Source organism: Lycium ferocissimum, chromosome 1, assembly GCF_029784015.1.
Source record: "Lycium ferocissimum isolate CSIRO_LF1 chromosome 1, AGI_CSIRO_Lferr_CH_V1, whole genome shotgun sequence".
NCBI lineage: Eukaryota > Viridiplantae > Streptophyta > Magnoliopsida > Solanales > Solanaceae > Lycium > Lycium ferocissimum.
This window is the reverse complement of record NC_081342.1, coordinates 24,096,864-24,116,975: the sequence shown is the minus strand read 5'-3', so window position 1 is coordinate 24,116,975 and position 20,112 is coordinate 24,096,864. Positions and strand designations below refer to the sequence as shown.

At 33.9% G+C, this 20,112-nt stretch overlaps 3 protein-coding genes across 5 annotated transcripts; 2 read left to right on the top strand and 1 right to left on the bottom strand.

The window, feature by feature from the left end:
• The first annotated feature begins 502 nt into the window (after window positions 1-502).
• On the top strand, window positions 503-7,247 carry LOC132052842 (translocase of chloroplast 34, chloroplastic-like). Of its 3 annotated transcripts, none has more exons than XM_059444551.1 (8): window positions 503-590; window positions 1,722-1,826; window positions 4,005-4,112; window positions 4,207-4,331; window positions 4,887-5,151; window positions 6,398-6,466; window positions 6,553-6,714; window positions 6,807-7,247. In XM_059444551.1, exons 2-8 carry the CDS (start codon window positions 1,728-1,730, stop codon window positions 6,882-6,884), a joined length of 906 nt encoding a protein of 301 aa, XP_059300534.1. In that variant the 5' UTR covers window positions 503-590; window positions 1,722-1,727; the 3' UTR covers window positions 6,885-7,247. The 3 variants fall into 3 exon arrangements, with proteins under 3 accessions (XP_059300534.1, XP_059300528.1, XP_059300541.1); XM_059444545.1 differs by having other exon boundaries at window positions 515-676; XM_059444558.1 differs by lacking the exon at window positions 503-590 and adding an exon at window positions 689-800.
• Window positions 7,248-9,137: 1,890 nt separating this feature from the next.
• Window positions 9,138-11,787, top strand: LOC132052834 (cell division cycle 20.2, cofactor of APC complex-like). Its single transcript, XM_059444531.1, has 8 exons — window positions 9,138-9,480; window positions 9,602-9,700; window positions 9,840-10,031; window positions 10,161-10,430; window positions 10,528-10,630; window positions 10,717-11,033; window positions 11,211-11,378; window positions 11,458-11,787. The coding sequence occupies exons 1-8, from the start codon at window positions 9,394-9,396 to the stop codon at window positions 11,602-11,604; spliced, it is 1,383 nt and encodes a 460-aa protein (XP_059300514.1). The 5' UTR covers window positions 9,138-9,393; the 3' UTR covers window positions 11,605-11,787.
• Window positions 11,788-11,833: 46 nt separating this feature from the next.
• On the bottom strand, window positions 11,834-14,749 carry LOC132052826 (pentatricopeptide repeat-containing protein At1g02060, chloroplastic). Its single transcript, XM_059444520.1, has one exon. The coding sequence runs from the start codon at window positions 14,653-14,655 to the stop codon at window positions 12,397-12,399; it is 2,259 nt and encodes a 752-aa protein (XP_059300503.1). The 5' UTR covers window positions 14,656-14,749; the 3' UTR covers window positions 11,834-12,396.
• Window positions 14,750-20,112: the final 5,363 nt, after the last annotated feature.

Genomic DNA, 20,112 nt, shown 5'->3' with positions numbered 1-20,112 from the left:
AAACTTATTTTGGGTCAAAAATACCCCTCCCATCCTTAAAGTTTTCAAATATACCCCTGTCTTGTGGGAAATTATCCCCAAAATAACCCGAAATCATTTTTGAAACCGCTCCATCATTTAAACTTACCCAACTAAATAATAACCCATAAAATCCCCTTATTCCCAATACGTAGGTTTGAAGTTTGAGGGAATTGGGGAATAAGGGATCTTATGGGTTATTATTTAGTTGGGTCGGGTTTAAATGATGGAATGGGTTTAAATAATGATTTCGGGTTATTTTGGGGGATAATTTCCGTCAAGACAGGGGTATATTTAAAAACTTTAAGGATGAGAGGGGTATTTTTAACCCAAAATAAATTCGGAGAATATTTTTAGCTATTTTTTTAAAGTAGAGGGGTATTTTTGACGCTTTTCCCTTATAGTTAATGTATGTGATACTTATTTTGAGACTGAGAAAAAAAAAAAAGCTTTTTATAATAACATAACAAAAGTGTAGATTGAAGTTGGTATAAAAGCATAGTTGCCCCAACAACCAAAAGGGCAGGAGAGAGAGAGAGAGAGGGGGCGGACCAAAATACAAAGACGATAAGGTCTTTCTTAAACCCTTCTCTCTTCCTCAAGTGGCAGATTTTGCAAGGATAATTCTTCCTATTAACTGCATTTCTCTATTTAATTGGTGAGCTTTTTTTTTTTTTTTTTTGCCCGAAACTCCTTTATATACACTCAATACAAATATTGTATGCTTTATTCCTTTCTTTTTCTTCTTCATCACAACTTTTATGCTTTACTGAGTTGACAAGGTACCCACGAAAATTATTACCAATATGTATGGTTTATGTTGGATGTACTAGTCATAATTTCCTATTATAGTTTTGGGATTGGGTTATTTACTGCAGTAAAACCCTAATTTTTTCAGATACTTCATCACTACAGTTGACTAAACTGGTTCAGACAGATTATTACTGAGGTTTTCTAGTATACTTTTATGGTTTCGTATGTTCTTTTTTCTTCAGTTGTATACTTAATGTATCGCATTGTGTTGTTAGTTTAAATACAATAGTTGTTTTTAGTGTTACTCTAATTTTATTGTATCGTATTAGTAAATCGATTGTTATGTAACGGCTAAAAGTCTCATTTTGTCTTTACTTATTACTATCTAGTAATTCTATTTTATCACTTATCCTACCTTTTTATAGTAGCTCTACTGGTAGGTTTATCCTTCAAAATTGCTGATGTGTGACATTATGTGACGACCGGAAACGATACAATCTATCCAAAGGTTGTATTTGTCAGACCAATACAGTACGATACAATACAACACGATAAAAGACAATACAATACGATACATTGTGAAACAATACATAACAACGATCCAAACAGAGTGTTGTTACCCCTATTTTTTGGATGTTTCTTGTGAATTGAGCACTACAAAAAAGTACAGTTCTTTAATACAAGTATAGATGGAAACAATTGATACTACTATTTTTTGTCTTGAATTCCTAAAGCAACACTTATTTTGGGACTTTTTTTTTTTTTTTTTTTTTTTTTTTTTTTTGCCAAAGGGACACTTATTTTGGGACGGAGGAAGTACATCAGTACCGTGGGTTTGTAGTATACTTCTATCGTTTTCTATGTTTTTTTTCCTCCAATTGTCTACTTACAGTGGATTTTCTAATTTTCTTGCGATTTTAGTTCTAATGTGGAGTTGTTTTCCCTTTTAGCTATCAATGGCATCTCAAATAATTAGAGAATGGGCCGGAATACAGCAGTTTCCTGCTGCCACTCAAACAAAGTTGCTTGAATTACTAGGGAAACTGAAACAGGAGGTGTGCATCTCTTTTCTAACAATTCTCCTTACATGCGTGTTAATTCAAATTATTTTTTGTTACTCTCTTGTTTCATTTTATATAATGGTGTCAGAATAGACACCGACCGAGGGTGTGTTCGGTATGAAGGAAAATGTTCTACTGGGAAATAAGTGGGTTTCTTACTTATTTTCTTGTCTTCAGTATGTAAGCAAAAAATATTGTCCTAATAGTATTTTTGTATAATCCCGACAAATGCTATGGGGGTGGGGGTGAGGGGTAGGGGTGAAGATGGGTGTGTTCGAGGGTTGGGAGGAGACAATCAATGTGGAATGCTCTTGTGGAACTTGTTCTCCCTACTTCCATTTAGGAAGTCATTCTCCTCATTTTTAAGGAGCTTATTTTCCTGGAGAAATTATTTTCTAAAAATTTTGACCAGCCAAACATGAGAAATGGAAAACATTTTCCAGAAAATGTTTCCTCCATACTGAACACACCCCGAGTCCTGTTAACATGACTTCTACAGTCTAGAGTTTTCATGTTCTACATTCAAACTGATAATCTAAGTTACTCGGACTCGGCAGTTTGGGTGCCGTACCTGTGTCGACACGACTCTGACACGGGTAAGGGTACGGGATCTGTGTCGGATCCGGTCAAACGAGAACGGGTGTGTTGACCAAATTTTGTGGAAAAATTGAGATTTGATTTCCCGAAGTAAAGATTTGGGGAAGAAGTTTCAGATAAAGAACGAAGAAGACGCAAAAGAGCGAAGAAGAAGAAGAAGACGCAGAGACCTAATTAGGAATTGACCAATTTGTTAATTAACCCTTTGCTAATATGCTGCCACGTCGGCTTATGAGATAAACATTACATATACTATCTCTTCAAGAGTTTTAAGTTTATAAAAATTAGAGTTTTAATTGTACCAATAATAATTAGCGATTAATTTTAATTGCACCAATAATAATTAGAGTTTTAATATACATAATAAACAATTTTTTAATTGTAAATTAAATATAACTGTATATGCTTTGAAGGCACACATTTTTCATTTAAATAAACTTCATATATATTACAAATTAGTATATGCTCTAAGTAACCAAATTTTATTAATTAACCTAATTGTGCTATTTATAAATGTTTTCTTTCTCATTGAAAAGAGGGATAATATCTAAATTAATTATTAGCATATTAACCTTTTGACATCATATCTCATAATTATGCATGTTCTTATAGCTATATTTTTAGATTTTTAATTTATTTTTGCCGGATCCCCGCACCGGTACCCATACCTAGATCCGTATCCCCGAATCCCAAAGTTTTGATAATGAAGGATCCGACCTTGGGATCCATACCCGTGTCGGACACCCGCACCCGAGTCCGAGTAACTTAGCTGATAATTGATTTCTTTTGCTGACCAATCACTAGTCTTCGTTTATAAGTTTCTCTCACCCTGTGGTCAATATTCCACTCCCCTTTGTCCATAGGATAGACGGTCTGTAGCAGCTTGTGTAGCTCCTCATTGCCCCAGTTAACCAAGCTCACAGAGTCACAGTGCAAAATAATCTTTTGGAACGATATAGTGTACTCCCTTGTCTGGGTCATCATAAAACAATATTGCAGGATCTTTCAAGTGACATCCGAACATAGGGCTAGCTTATCTGTGTGCCGTTTCTTCGCGAAGTGCTTATGGAATTATTATAACAGGCTGGTCTAGTATGTTATTGTATTAACGGTAGAGAAAATATTGTATTTGTTAAAAAGTTTAGTGCACCCAAGGGTGTGGGATAGTGGTCAATGAAGTGGGTTGAGAACTATGAGGTCTCTGGTTCAAATCCAGGACACCACGGTTATAAAAAAAGATTAAGTTTAGTTTGATAAGAATTGTTGCATTGAAATTTTACAATTGGAAGTAAGGGAATTTGTATTTTTGGAAGTTGTGGTAGTGCATAAAATAGTGACGAAAGTAGTACCTGTTAGTAGTTCAGTTGAACTGTAAAGAGTGGAGGTGTTAGTATTTGTTATTTCCCCAGAGTAGACAGTGCTTAGTACTTTGCTGTTAATATTCATTTAATTTTTATGCTCCTTAACAAAAAATATTCATTTGTTTTGTGTTGCATTAGTGCAAAATAGTTGATTTTCACTTGCTATAAGCTACCATCTGATATAATGCAACTCTCTTTATTTAACTTGTCGTAGAATGTCAGTACTTTGACGATCCTAGTAATGGGGAAAGGAGGTGTTGGAAAATCGTCAACGGTGAACTCAATTATCGGGGAAAGGGCAGTTGCTGTTAGTGCATTTCAGGTATGTATTGCTGCAGCATTGAATTGAAGAAGTGAACGGTTTTATGGCCTTTCTTCTTGTTATGGATACTGAAATAAAGTTGTTGATATTTCAGTCAGAAACTCCCAGACCGGTGATGGTTTCGCGTTCACGAGCCGGGTTTACACTAAACATAATTGACACCCCAGGGCTTGTTGAAGGAGGATATGTCAATGACCAAGCTCTTGATCTCATAAAGAAGTAAGGGTTAGCAAGCTGACAATATATTCTTGTGCTTAATCCTGTTAGGGGTCGTGTATTGCGAACAAGTTATATCGGGACTATAATGACGGGATTATTTAGTGGATATACTTTTATGGGTAGATGTTTGTTTCATTGGACTAAAATTGGATATAGGGGGTATAATATAAATAACGTGCTTGGTTTTACACTAGATAAGTTGGGATAAACTTTTATTTTGATTTTAACCTTAGATTATTTAAAGGACTTCGGGAGAAGAGTCTTGGAAAAGGATATTTTGGTCATTTTGGTGTTTATCCCGTGATCAGTAATCCCAGGATTGTTATCCCGCATTGGATGTGGTGTAAAATTAATACCGCAGTTGCACAAATCCCAGAATAAAAAATTCAACCAAAGGCGGATAAAGTAATCCCACGTTTTATCCCAGGATTGTGATCCTTTATCCAACAAACCAAACAAACCCTTAATGTTCTTTCCTTTTTTCAATTTGTTTGGTCTTTTTTCTTTCCTTTATTTTCATATAGTGATCTTCTTTTGGTAATTGACTTCAAACAGGTTCCTCTTGAACAAGACAATCGATGTTTTGCTTTATGTGGATCGTCTGGATGCATATAGAGTGGATAACTTGGATAAGCAGATTGTGAAGGCTATTACCGAAAGTTTTGGCAAGGAAATATGGCGCCGAGGAATTGTGGTTCTCACTCATGCTCAGCTTTCCCCCCCTGATGGATTGACTTATGAAGAGTTCACGTCCCGAAGATCAGATGCGCTTTTGAAAATTGTCCGAATGGGGGCTCGAATTAGGAAACAAGAGATTCAGGTTGGTCACAATATTGTACTCTCTTCTTGCTCAAGTTATATTTCTAGGAGAATCACAATCTTGTACAATTCACTTTCCCTGGAATAAAAATTCGCATGCGCAATTTGAATATAGATCCTTTTTTTGTTGTACTCTCCGGAATCATGTTTTCAGCTGTTGGAGCTTCTGTGTCTGATTAAAAGATGCTTGAGTTTGACACTGTATGGGACATACATGGCAGTGCCTCTCTTGAAGTCCTTCACTCAAAGATGGATTGTTTTTGTCACCATTATTAGGAAGAAGTCACATCGTTTTTGCACTTGCTTCCTTTCCATGTCGAGTGTCTTCCGGCTTCTGGTGATTGCCAAACAGGGATCAATTAATCATCTCCTTTCCCCGAATTCTCTTTGAGCGGTGATTAGAACATGGCATCTTCTGGTCTAGTTCATAATCTTCTCCCGGAAATTCCCTTAATGTGTTTATTTTACATTCTACAACATGGCATCTTCTGGGCTAGTTCATGATCTTGGCCTTTCCGTACAGTTGTCAGGCGGTATTTGTGACTGCTTCCTTTTCTTTGGCTCTAAACATACTTAGCACATGTTTTAATTTATGTGTATGACATACGCGGGGAGGCAGATCATGGCTGGTACTTTGTCAAACATCAGCTAATGAAGAGCCTTTCCTAGCAAAAGTTAATTTTTTCCCCAGCAGTTGTCTTTGTTAGACAATCTGTCATCTGCAGACACGGAATGTATAAAAGAACCCTAATTGAAATCTATACTTTCATCGGTCTCTGATACTTGTAAAAAGAAAAGGGGGGGGGGGGGTCTGATACACATATATGTTGGTTCTCGAACAAGACTTGACCTCGGTTAAGAAACTTGGGGAGGGACATGTTACCTGTTTCAAAAAAAAAAAAAAAAAAAAAAAAAAAGAAACTTGGGGAGGGACTACGACAAAAGTTAAAGGCTGTCTTTCCCTTTTTTTGGGGGGGCTTCCTTTTGATAGTTAAAGGTAACATATTGAAAACTAAACCAGCGGGCAAAGAATCAGTTTCCCCTCTGTTTTCTTTCTTCTTCTTTGTGAAGCAAGAGAATGGAAGTGGTATTGTAGAGCAATTTTGCTAGCAAACCTGCCATCTTGCTTGCAAGTTACGTAGAGTCCTGGACCAGCGATAACAAGATCGTTTGCTCCTGTGATATGTTTTGCACTACTGTTATATTTGATCATTTTTGCTTAACTATATTGCTGTCTTTGCTGTTAGGCTGCTTCAATTCCTGTTGTCTTGGTGGAGAATAGTGGCAGATGTAACAAGAATGAAAGTGACGAAAAGGTGTGAGTTATTCTTCAATTCGTTTCTATTATATATCATCGTTTTTGCATGTACCACCTTTTTAAAATGGTCTGTATTGTTCACAGATTCTTCCAAGTGGAACTGCATGGATACCCAATTTAGTCCAAACTATTACAGATGCTGTTTTAAGTGGAAGCAAGGGTATTTTGGTTGACCAAAAACTGATTGAAGGTCCAAATCCCAACAATAGGGGCAAAGTGCTAATTCCTTTTATATTAGCATTCCAAGTGAGCTCTCAATCTGAAGTACACTTTGTGCTTTAATAAGTATTGGATTTATTGTATGGCTAACCAACCCCCCTTTGTCATGCTTTTGGCAGTATTTCTTTGTTGTGAAAAGGATTCAGAAGTGGATCAAGACTGATATTGCAAGGGAGAGCAGACCTTCATGGGCATAAGCAATAATCGGGATGGCCCTCGTTTGTTATTTAACTTAATTCCCCTTTGGTTCTTTGGAGAATTTTGGATTTCCTTGCCATCAGCCTATCAGTTTAGCACAAGCAATAATCGGGTTGGCCCTCGTTTGTTATTTAACTTAATTCCCCTTTGGTTCTTTGGAGAATGTTGGATTTCCTTGCCATCAGCATATAAGTTTATATTTTTTTTGGGTAAAGTATTTAATAGTTGTTAGTAGCCAGAGAAACCAGCTATGCGGCGGTAGGATTTCAACTTTGTTCTGCTGAACTTGGCGTTGCGCCTTGGATTACTGTGGTTGGATGCTTGATCAGTAACTGAGTTATGTCATTATTGTTCTTTGCACATCTGCAGTTTGCACTTGTATTTTTCTTTTTAAGCATATTGCATGAGCTGAATGTAGACGAATCTTTTTGTTCTTTTAATTGGAGCCTTGTGCAATTTGTACCATCTTGCGGTCTTGACCGTCTTTGTTTGGTTCCTGAGACGAAGCTTAAGCCGTCCATCGAAAAAATTCCAAGAGGAATGCAGTTAGGGTAAACAGTGATTTTAACACTAACAGATTATTTATTTTTAGTCAATAACGCACATCAAGTCAATTTCTATACAAATTTATATTGGGAGGTAATTGTAAGTTGATTAATTTTGATAGCAAAAGTAATTAATTTACTCAAAAAATAAATGTTATATAAAAGGAAATTGTTCGTTCAAACAATGATGAATCATTATAATCTCGGAATGAATCTAACAGTGGGGAATAGCTCCCTCAAAAAGTTGATTTTTACTAAGATACTCGTTAATTGTAAAAGAAAAAAATCGTTTTAAGGAAGATTGTTTTCTCACTATATAGTTTTTAAACGTAATAATGTAAGATAATGATTGTATTAAACTCAAATAGTGATTAATGGTTTAAGCTTTACAATCATTTTGAGCGAATGAAAACAAGTTTAACGTTATATGTGAACATATGTGAATTTTAAGTTGACTTGACTTGCAATACTAGCGCTGTATTTTGAGATTCTGACTAAAATTTTGTCATTACTTATTTAATAAATTTTAACCTAGTCAGATATTTGACTCGAGATATAGCAATGATCAATGCTGTAATGAAATATTAAATGTATGAATATGTCCTTCGCACAGGCCATATGTCCTTCGCACAGGCCACTAAACATGACAGTACAAATGGAAAATTTCTAAGGAAAATGGAAACTATTCAGCATGTTATGTAACATAGCGCAGGATGAATTTTTTTTATTTTTTCTTTTTTTGGTAACTGATTTTCTATTATCAGGGAAAATATGCATATAACTTTAGCCCCATCTACTTCCTCACTCTCTACTTAACAAGATCTATCTCTATATCCTTTCGATATCTACTTCCTCCCGCAACACCGCAACTCACATTGGCCAAATTAAGGATAGTTATTCATTCTTCTTAGGTATCCAGCAATTCTGGCCAGCCCTTCGCCTTTAGCATGCACCTCTTGAGTTTCAAACATTGACTTTTCCATAATTACATGAGGGCAACTACATAAATGGCAATAGAAAAGCTAGGAAAAGCAAAATTATATGCTCTACCTCGGGCCATCGACATCATACGCTCTACTGAAATAGATTTCGTGGAAAACCAACTATATCCGATCTTGGTTGGCCTTTCACCCCTAGCCACAAGTCATCCCTGTATTGTGCCACATACGTGGGTTCGGTCCTCCAAGGCCTATTAGAGCTCTCTTCAACCTGCTTATGGCTAGATCGATCGGTTTCGGGTCAAATAGGAAGAACTAGAAGATTCCACCTCGGAAAGCGACTTAAATAGGAAAACAAGGAAGATTCATATTCGTGACAAAAGAAACGAGCGACGTGTCATATCGTTCTTTGTTTCCCAAACTTTACTTCTTCTTTTTTCGTTGGTGGATAAATTCATAAGTCAGGGAAAATTATCTTTGTATCTTTTATAGATTTATAATTATGAATAAGATCGTGTCTTTTTTGTAATTATTATTTAGACAGAAGACTAATGTTTCTTAAATCACAAGGATATTTTCCGTGATAAAAAATGTGACAATTCGAATTGTAATATCACAAATCCCAATTTCACTGGTCTCTTAGTTTTTACCGCCCAATTAGTCCCCTACTTTATTATGGGTTTTTATAATAAAAAAAAAACTTCTAAGGTCTTGTTGGTGAAAAAACAAAAATAGGAAAATAAAAAGGAAATAACAAAAGGCTTGTTTACTCTTTTGTCGTTTTTTTCTTTAAATTTCCTCTTTTTATCTTGAAAAGAAAAGAAATACTAATTTACCGTTGGGGAAACAAACCGACGTCTCCCTAAAGCATTGAACAAACTGATTTGGCGCGTTAACTAATATAACTACTATTCTCAATAAGCTTTACTCCTCTTTTGTCTTCTTTGTTTAACAGCATTATAAACTCTGAAATTAACAAATAAGATTGGAAAAACGCTAATGGGATTTTCAAGACATGTTCGATAATGGATGAAAATTCACTAAGAAGATTTCAACCAGATTGGTACTCTCCAACTCGCCTTCTAAGCAGTCCAGTGGACTATGATTTTCCTGTAATGCACATTACCCTTTTCTTTAAGTGTTTTTTTTTTTTTTTTTTTTTGCATTTGTTAATTTCTAGTTTTGTATTTTGATGGATCGATATATATATGATTTTGAGTGTTTGTGATGAAGGGAGATAGATTTATACCGAATAGAAGCCTGATGGATCTTGATCAAGCGCACACATTACTCACCAACAGAACCAAGAAACTCGGAAAACCCAAGTTCAATGTTAGTTTCTTCCTCAACCCTTATCATTTCTTGATTGGTTTCTGATTGTGAAAGAAATTCTGTTTCTGGAACCCCATTTTAGTTTTGCTTGTTTTGTAGCATGATACTTTTGTTTTGTCATTGGAGTTCCTTTTGATAGAATGAATATAGAAAGAAGATGGAAGAAAATTTAAAGTTGGATGTGGAAGGAAGACCATTCAGAATGCTGGTTTTTAGAGGGAGTCCCAAATCGAGTAGACAATCCACACGTTTAATTGATGAAATGCGGCGTAGTGATGAAGAAATTCCCCTGCAAAACAATGACAATAGGCGATATCGAAAGTTTCCCTTGGTAAAATTTCCATTGGTTTGAATTTACATGAAGATTATCATGAGACCATTGATTGTGACAAAGAATCTCTAATTTTAGGAAATGATGCTTATTTTGATGTGTCACTTGTTGGGATATTATTATATGCAGAAAGCAACTCGAGCTCTAGATGCTCCTCTTTTGTCAGATGACTATTACTCAAATATTATGGATTGGGGAAAATCCAACATACTTGCTATTGTTCTCGGATCAATTTTGTACATCTGGAATGCTCAAGTGCAAAAAGCACAGATATTGATGGAAGTAAAGCGTGAACACGATTATCCTACTAGTGTTGCATGGTCTGATGATGGAAAAACAATAGCAGTTGGTTGTAATTCCTCCAAACTCCAGCTCTGGGATGCTCAGACTTCCAAGCTTGTAAGACTAGTTTAATGTTGGTAACATTATAGTAGAAAAAGTGCTCTTTTTGTTGTGTTTGTCCAAGTAATTAGACTCCTTTTACTCACATAAACAGGTGAGAGACCTGCAAGGCCATCAGAGCAGAGTGGGTTGTGTTGCATGGAATGGTCATATTTTAACCTCAGGGAGTAAAGACAGAGCTATTATTAATCATGATGGTAGTACTAAGTCTTTTATACTCATATTATAGTTAATTGATCTACCTTATAACAGCAGCCTACTTACTTGCAAGTCTCATTGGCAGTGAGAGCAAGAAATAGTTTGGTCTGTCTAACGAGAGTACATGGAGGGGAAGTTTGTGGTGTGAAGTGGTCTAGCACGGGGAATGCACTTGCTAGTGGTGGAAATGACAATCTGGTGTACATTTGGGATATTTCCAAGATGAGCTCAAGACATTATATGCACCGGTTCAGTGAACATCATGCTGCAGTAAAGGCCCTAGCTTGGTGTCCATATAACAGTGATGTATTAGCCTCTGGAGGGGGAATAGATGATGGATGTCTTAAGATTTGGAACACACAAAAAGGGACATGCATCAGCACCACTGAAACTGGAGCTCAGGCAAGTTTTAACATCACTTTTGCTATCTTATAGCAAAGTCTGCATGGATGCTAGAGTTCCCAATTTCCACTAATTTGACTATTTGAGCAATGATATTTCAATTTATAGATTTGTCACAAATTTCCATCATAAATATTTTGATCATATACGTGGTATTTTTGTGAATGAAATTGGCAGATTTGTGGACTTCAATGGAACAGGCATCACAAAGAGATATTAAGTGGCCATGGATTTGGAACGGGTGAATCTCCTTGTCAGTTGTGTTTATGGAGTTATCCTTCAATGGCTAGAATAGGAGAGCCAATGCGTCATGCTTCTTCATCAAGAATTTTGCATCTCTCCCAGGTGAGACTTAGACATCAAAGAAAGTAGGAGTAATAGTTTTATCAAAATTGAGATGGTAACTATCCTTCTTTTCATGCAGAGCCCTGATGGTTTGACTGTGGTATCGGCTGGAGCAGATGAGACTCTTAGGTTCTGGGAGATATTTGGCCCCCCTCAGGATGGCTGCAGTGCAAATATCACAGATTTGGATAATCTCTTGTCTCTAAAGGCATCAGCAGTGAGATAATCAGCTGATTAAACTTTGTAAATGAAAATGTTGTAAGAAATAGAGCTTTGCAGGTGAATAATGCCGGTCACGTATTCTACCATTCCTCTGTGTCAATTCCCAGCATGCATGATAGATCATATATTTCTAATCCTATGGTAAAGAAAGCTATAGTACATCTAGTTCAATTCCATAAAAAACAGACACCCCCCATGAGAACTGAGAAGCATATTATGGAGAATGTCACTCAAATAAAAATTGACTCTTTTTATTTGAAAGATTTTTTACAGAAGCCAAAAATCTAAATGTATAAACTTCAAGGTACAATTCTATCAGGCCCTTGGTTTAACTTCTGCAGAAGCCAGGGCATCTAGCAAAAGCTTTAAAAAATTGTATATCATTGCTATTGCTTGGTAGGAAGAAGATCAGATGACTCAGTAACGACTGAAAATTGGAGAATGAAACATTATTAAAGTTGTCAAGTCAGTGCCAAATTGTTCATCTGAGAAATATGGAGGTTTTGACTGTTTAAGATGTCCAACGTTGTTGCAATTAAGCATAGAACCTATCCCCTCCGCATGCACTTGAACCATATTTCTCTTAATAACCGCCTGAAAGGCCAAATGGTGAACCAGAGACCTTGAGGACTGCTAATTTTCTAGTCTTTAACCTGATAGCACTCTTAGACACATTCCAGAGGCATCCATCCCAGCTAGCATCACCCATGTAAGCCAACTATTATTTGCAACCATTATTTTTCAGAATAAAATGTGGTTAAGATAATGATTGGAGAAACAATAGAACTCTTGTATGCTACACATTACATATATATCCTTCAGATGCACAAGTTTGAACCAATCTATCGGACTGCGATTGGCCTAAGATTCTCTTCTTAACAAATTCAGCTTCCTTAGTTCTTCCTTCAGTTTCAAGAACAAGTCCTAACTCTTCTAGGCATTTTAATGGTTGTTGGACTCCTTTCTCGAGCAACTCATAGTAAATCTCAAATGCTTCTGAAGCTCTACGCGCTTTGCAGAGAGAAGATAAGAGAGTGCTGCATGTATCTACATTCAGAATATGATCCTTACTTAAGCTAAATAGCAATAGTTCACGTGCCTCCAATAACTTTCTACACTGGCAAAGGAAAACAACCAAGCCTTCCATATTTACCATGTATTCATTTTCATAAAGGCGCCTGAGAATCTCAAAAGCTTTCTCCCTTAATCCCATTTGGAAGAGTATCCTCACAGTATCAGTTGAAAGGCTGATGTTTTGTCTAACTTTGTTATCTAACATTAGTGTCACCAAGGAAGCACATTCAATTGCACAATTCTTCTTGATAAGTTCTGTAAGGATTTGATGGAAAGTTGAAGATCTCGGAAGATGGGAGCTTTTCAACATCTTCTCTAGAGTATCGTAAGCAACTTTAGGGTCATTCTTTTGCAACAAACCTTCAATTAGGGACTCATAAATTTCAATATTAGGAATATAATCTCTCCTCAACATTAAAACTAATAGTTCATGTGCTTCATTAAATGTGCCTTCTCTACAATGCCCTGTGATCAGGATTTCATAAGCAAAAGGATCCTGAGTTCCTCTTCTCATTAGCTGCCTGAACACTTTCTCAGCCTTGTTTGTCTTGCCAATCTTGCACAAATACTCAAACATGGGGTTGTATGCTGCAACGAGAGGTGTACAACCATCATCACAGCGCAATACCTCCTTCTTCATTAGTTCATCAAATAATTTCTCTGCCCTATCAAAGTATCCCTTTTGACAAAAGCAACGTATTACGACACTATATGCTGCTGAATCAGGTTTGACCTTTAAGTTCGACATATTCTCAAAAACCTTCATCGCTTCATCCAGATTTCCCACATTGCAGTGATAGGTAATCAATGTATTAAAAGTACATGTATCTGGAATAAGACCTCCACCTCCTAGAGTCCCTTCCAAGATCTCTCTTATTGTGTCAAATTTTTTAGCCTCACAAAGACCTTGTACAAGAGTATTATAAGTAATACTTGTCGGTTTTAAACCACAATCTATCATTTCCTCAAAAACATCAAGAGCCCGTCCGACCTCTTGCTTCTCACAATATCCTCTAACCAAAGTGGTGTAACTTACAACATTTGGACTCAACTGATGACCTCTCTTAACCATACCCTTTAACACATTATGTGCAATCTTTACTTTCCCAGCCCTACACAAACCGTCGATAATAGTATTGTACGTAATAACATCCGGATCACATCCATGCCTTTCCATTTCCTTAAAAAACCTAAACCCTTGATCAACCATAGAGTTCATACAAAACCCTCTAATCAAAATGTTAAAAGTATACAAATCAGGCTTAGCACCAAATGTCTTGAGCATTTCATCAAACAACTCGTAAACCATACCGGTTCGACCCCTTTTAAGCAAAATTAAAAACAAACTATTGAATGTAACCACAGAGGGTGAAATTCCAAGCGATTTCATCATTTTAAACACCTTTAATGATTCTTGAAAAAGCCCAGCTTTACCATAACTTCGAATCAAGATGTTAAAGTACTTATCTTGAAGTAGTACAGTAGCATTAGACCTTCTTGGTATAGATAAAATGAAGTTTCTTGCTGAATTTAAGTTACGGCCATTGCCAAGAATTTGCAACATGAGAAAATACGATTGTTGGGTGTGTGTAAAACCTGTTTTTTGTGTCCAGTTAAAGAAGTGAAGGGCTTTTGAAGGTGTTTTAATGAAGCGAAGTGTGTGAAGGATAGTGGTGTGTGTGAGGGAAGGTTGAGTGAGGGTGGAAAGGGATGATTCAAGATTTGATGACCATGGGTTTGTGTTGATGATATGTGCAATGTTTGCAGCTTTTTTGGATTTGGAAGAAGAAGGTGTTTTGGGTTTGGGATTATTGAGGGGTTTGGCATTTTTGGGTTTGTTGGTGTTGGTGGGATTAGTGGTTTGTTGGGAGAAAAGCTGAGAAAGAGTTGAGAGATAACTACAAATGTGTTGGAAATGAGGAGCTCTAAATGTGAAAATGGTGGACTTGGGTGTCACTGAAGAAAAAGGAGTGATCGCCATGAAATGGAACACTGCTAGTCCATTTGACACTTTTCGAGTTCGCAGGCCGCAGGGTAATTTGAACAAGGAAATTGAATACAAGTCCAGGATTCGAATCTATATATAATACTAATTTCAGAGGATTAAGGGGACTCCTTAAAAAGTAATATTTTAATTAAGAAAATATAATTTATGTTGGTAATAATTAAAAAAATAAGGTATTATAACTATAAAAGAAACTTTCATTTCTTTAATATCTTAACTTTCATTTTGATGCTTTTTCTAATCAACGCGATGATATCAGAAAAAAATGAGTTTCGAATCCTAATTTTTTAAGTTATTTAGTTCTAAGTTAATAATTTGTACATATTTAATGAATTTTTAACAATACGGTTTGGACCAAAGTGCTACGCGAATCCGATCAAATCGGTGGGACACTCTAACTCCTTTAAAACTCATTTTGTGTTTAAAAGATTAATTTTAGTTAACCAAACAAGAGATTTTAAAGATAACCCGATCTTAACTGATAATATTGTCTTTATTTTAACATTATATGGCATCATTTAATAATTTTTAAAACTATCTGAAAATCATTTTTGTACTAATCTTGGTAAAACACATATGAGCCCATTAAAGTATAAATATAAAGTAAAAGAAATGTTTACATGTAAAAATCTATAATAATGAAACAAAGAGCAACAAGAAGCAAGAATAGCTAGTTTTTTTTATTTAATTTTAACATAAAAAGAAAGCAACAAGAAAATAAAGTGCGGCGGATGGGGTTGTTTGTCTCTTAACCGGGGTTTTGGGGTCGAGCCGGGTATGAAAAAAATTCTTGGTAAGGATTCCCCCGATAGGGACACTGCTACACGAATGCGGATTAGGCAACTCCAGTCGAATACGATAGAAAACGGGTAAATAAGGCGAATGTTCGACAGAGATCTTAGACCATAAGAACAAAAAATAAATTTGACTTTAAAAAATAAGGTTAGGACCTAAAAGTAATTAATTGAAAAGTTTAATATTTTTTGGGAAAGTTTTGTGAGGACTACAAAAGTCCTTTTGTTCTCTCTTATATATAATAGTTAGAAATATATATAGATAAGGTGATATGAGTTTTATACGTTTATTTTTTTTCTTATTTTTTTTTGACATTTTTTTCATTTTTATTACAATTTTTGGTTGATTTCTACTACTAACCTATGGATTAATAAAAGCCTCAAAGCAATAAATGTAGCATTCAGTCCAGACCAATGGATGAATCAGCCCACGATCAATCTGTTTAACTCATTTCTAAAAATTTAGAAGTAGTACTAAATACATTACTTAATTATAGGAAGACGTTTAGGAAAAAGAACGCTGGGAAGATCTTATCCTCTTCGGTCTCTACCCTAAAATTGTAACAGTAGAAAGTAATTAGTCATATCTAAAATAATTCCCATATCATCAAATAAGATTGTTTGACTCTTCATCTTCCACAATAATTGCTATTCCTTAATTATAAAAATATCATTTTATGGCATCAAACTTTTTCATTGTCCAAAAATTTACTCTATGAGTTTTTTTGGATCTAAGGCGTATTCTCTCTAATCTATATGGATGGAATGGTTCAGTGACGCAACGTATTCTTTCATCTTCAAGGAAATATTTCACAAACAACATTGCAATACATTGTGCTTAATTCTAAAGCTATGGACCTTCTTTCGGACTTTGTTTCTATTACTTTTTTATTTCTAGAACATAATATTGTTATTTTTAGTACATGGCTTTTTTTTGCAGATTGGAAGTAGCTGAGTAATGAGTTCATATGGATGCAATATTCCCCTATTTTGTGGTTTGGTGATTTTATGATACTATTATTTTTGGCTTATTATTATAATTTCTATTTGTGTTATTCTCTTCTTCTTCTTCTTTCTGTTTTGATCTCTAATGGGTACGAACTTTCTCGAATCGAAAACAGGTTTTTCCATGTACTAAAGTTTTTAATCCCAATTGTTGTTTTTTCTTTTTTAAACAATTTGTACTTCTTTCTCTTGCTATTTTTATAGATAGTGTAAGCATGCTTTTGTTGCTTTGCTATTAACGCTAAGGTTGGAAAAATATATATCAATGATAATAAGTGAAGATGTTATTTTACAATTACCTTTACCAAATAATTTTACATCTTTTCACTAAAAAGAGATTAGTAAATGATAAATTTCTCAATTATCAATAGGATTTTCAATGGAATTGAAGCTTGACAATTTCATTCTATTTTGAATTCTCTCTCCTTTTTCAACGATATTGTTTTTTTAAAATATAATTTTTTTTTTTACGGTATTGGGTGTTGAATTCATAGGAGAACATTTTAAATGAAATGAGAATTATTATTTTTTAAATTGTGAAATTTTTAGTATAGTTTCAATGATTTTGAGGATGAAAAAGAGTAACTTTAGAGTAGAGTTATTAGTTATAAAGAATGTGATTTGAAAGAAGAAGAAGAAAGAATAGTTACTCTGTCTTAAAATGAATGGGCGAGGAAGGAAGGAAGAAAGAAGAAGAGAAAAGAAAGGTAAAAGGAAGGAAAATGATAAAGCAAAAATTAATCTAAGAGATTTCGTTTATGTGCTTTTCTCCCCTTTTCTTATTACTTTTGTTGTAGACGTTGTTTTTGATACATTTTCCTTTTCGGAAATTTTAAAAAATGAGAAAGAATTAAAAAGTAACTCTTGAAAGAAAGAGAAGAAAAGTTAGACAATAACTTAATATATTTGATGAACAAAGAAAAACTATGTTAAAATTTATACGCATATCGACATAAAGAGATTAAAACCCGTAAATTAAAATGAACAAAGGAAAACTATGTTTAAACGATGTTCCACCTATATAGATCATATCATTATATAAAATTCAAAAATTTCTGGAAGATTAAAAACCCATAATTGTTAAAAACAATTAAAGAAAACGAATTAACCTTAGTGACAATAATAAAATACTTTAGAACATAAAACCTAATCCATTTGAATATGAGGACTAAAAACGATTAAAAGTATATTATGATTTGAATATTGAAAATTTCATAAATTCAATAAGAGTTTTATAATCGCGCGAGCGCGAATTAGTTCACTGGTGTATGAGGATTAAGGGGGCTCCTTAAATTTGTCAAATTTTCAATGCTGTGTTGGTCCCTCTTCCACACTTATATATAATACAAAGGTGCGGTGGGGGTACGAATATAGTTGTTCCCACTATGAGCTACAAATTGTACACGCAATGAATAAAGATATAATACTTTATTCAACTATTTTTATATCCTGGATATGTCAAAAGAGAATATTTATTCCTCTTCTCTTATAGACGTATGCACTTCAAATTTTAACTTTCCTACACAAATTTATTTCGTCCGTGCACTTTAATATATGTTCACTTTTGACTTTTCACATTCTTTAATAATTAATAAATCCCAGTGGATATATATCATAAAAGAATATTTATTCTAAATAGGTACTTCTATTTTAATTCTGAAATTTATTTCCTCCGTGCACTTTTACTTGTTTACTTTTGACTTTTCACGTTTTTACTGAATATTTATTTTCTTTCCATATTCCTATTTCTTCTAATTTTTATTTATATTATATATAAGCATGGAAGGAGGACGAACACAGCTTCTCATGCTTGTAAATTTTGTACACTTTAATGCTTATACTAAAAGCTATATAACTTGATAACCAACTATTTTTTTTATCTCAATGGACATATGTCATGTATTTAATATTTATTCTTTATGTATAACGTATGCACTTATTTATTTCCTCCGACTTTTACTTGTTCACTTTTGACTTATAAAAATAAATCCCACGTAGACATATATTATATAAATATTTATTCTTTCTTTACTTGGGCAAATCACTTGACTTTTCACGTTGAATTAATAAATGAAGTACTTTCGTTCCATATTACTTGGCTCGTACTTGTTTTTAAGAATTAATTAATAAATGAAGTACTCCCTTCGGTCCCATATTTCGAAGAAATAAATATGTGTCGAATTAAAATTGAAGTGCATACATGTATGGAGAATAAATATTCAATCGGTGAAAAGTCAAAAGTGAACAAGTAAAAGTTCAATGAAATATTTTCTGGAATTAAAATTGAAATGCATACGTGTATATATATATGAGAAGAGAATAAATATTCAAGACTTATTATATCCACGTGTTTATTAATTCTTAAAGAATTTTTAAAAGCAGGAAATAAATTTGTGTAGGAGAATTAAAATTTAAATAAAATAAAAAAGTGAAAAGTCAAAAGTCAACAAGTAAAAGTGCACGGAGGAAATAAATGTTCGGAGATTTAAAATTGCATAAAAAATGAAAATTAAAAATATGACATATGTCCATGAAAAAAATAATTGAGTAAAGTGTACAAGGATGGGCTTATAGTACAAGCATTCATTGCGTGACAATTATAAAGCTTTTGGTACAAGTATTTGATGTATATAAGTGCCGAAGGAGGACCAACACCGCATTAACAAATTGTACATAGAGCATTTCATGTTGTACCCATCTATTTCTATTATATTATATTATATTATATAATATAATATATTATATTTCTATTATCTATTTTATATATAAATACAAATTTTATCACAAGCTATATAAATCACAAACCAACTACTTTTTAATCCCGCGTGGACATATGTCATAAATCGAATATTTATCTCTTCTCTCGTATACACGTATGCACCTCAATTTTAATTCTCATATTTTATTTCCTCCATGCACTTATACTTGTTGACTTTTGACTTTTCAAGTTCTTTAAGAATTAATAAATAAAGTACTCAACATTACTAAAAATATATGTCCAAATTATTCCATTGCGTGAGATAAAATTAATTAAATCTTTCCCATCTTGGTATTTAGTAAAAGGCATATGTCATAGGCTCTTCATGTATACACATATGCACTTCAAAATTTTTCACATTTATTTTTGGAATACTTGTTGACTTTGACTTTTGGGTTCTTTAAGAATTAATAAATGAAGTACATCCACCGTCCCATTTGTAAAATGTATTACTTTATATTTTCATTGTTGAAATTTACGATATAACATATATCTTTCTAATTTTGATTTCTTTGTAATAATTCTTTTTATCCATAATTGTTAATATAGAAAATTATAATATATTTTTTAAGTAATTTAATTAAAAAAATTATTAGTTTTGCTTTTAAAAAATCCAATATATACAACAATGGTTCTTATGTTTCGATATGAACAATTAGTTAATTGAAATGGATATCAACTTTTGTCGATACATATAAGATATTAAAGAATTTAAAGAAAAATCTAGAATTAAAATATTAATTTTCCTTCATATTCTTAAATTTTCTTTTTCACATCGATGAACAACTTTCATTGTCATGACAATGAGAAAAAAAGTCCGATCGTTTCCATCTCAAAGACTTAATTTCATCATATGTTTTTAATTTTTAAACTCCA

Excerpts from the sequence above, each read along its gene's own strand:
- LOC132052834 (XM_059444531.1), top strand. The coding sequence starts at position 9,394 with ATGGATGAAAATTCACTAAGAAGATTTCAACCAGATTGGTACTCTCCA. Across the intron at positions 9,701-9,839 it reads TCGGAAAACCCAAGTTCAAT|AATGAATATAGAAAGAAGAT; the intron begins GTTAGTTTCTTC and ends TCCTTTTGATAG. Across the intron at positions 11,034-11,210 it reads CCACTGAAACTGGAGCTCAG|ATTTGTGGACTTCAATGGAA; the intron begins GCAAGTTTTAAC and ends TGAAATTGGCAG.
- LOC132052826 (XM_059444520.1), bottom strand. The coding sequence starts at position 14,655 with ATGGCGATCACTCCTTTTTCTTCAGTGACACCCAAGTCCACCATTTTC.
- LOC132052842 (XM_059444551.1), top strand. The coding sequence starts at position 1,728 with ATGGCATCTCAAATAATTAGAGAATGGGCCGGAATACAGCAGTTTCCT. Across the intron at positions 1,827-4,004 it reads TAGGGAAACTGAAACAGGAG|AATGTCAGTACTTTGACGAT; the intron begins GTGTGCATCTCT and ends AACTTGTCGTAG. Across the intron at positions 4,113-4,206 it reads TTGCTGTTAGTGCATTTCAG|TCAGAAACTCCCAGACCGGT; the intron begins GTATGTATTGCT and ends TTGATATTTCAG.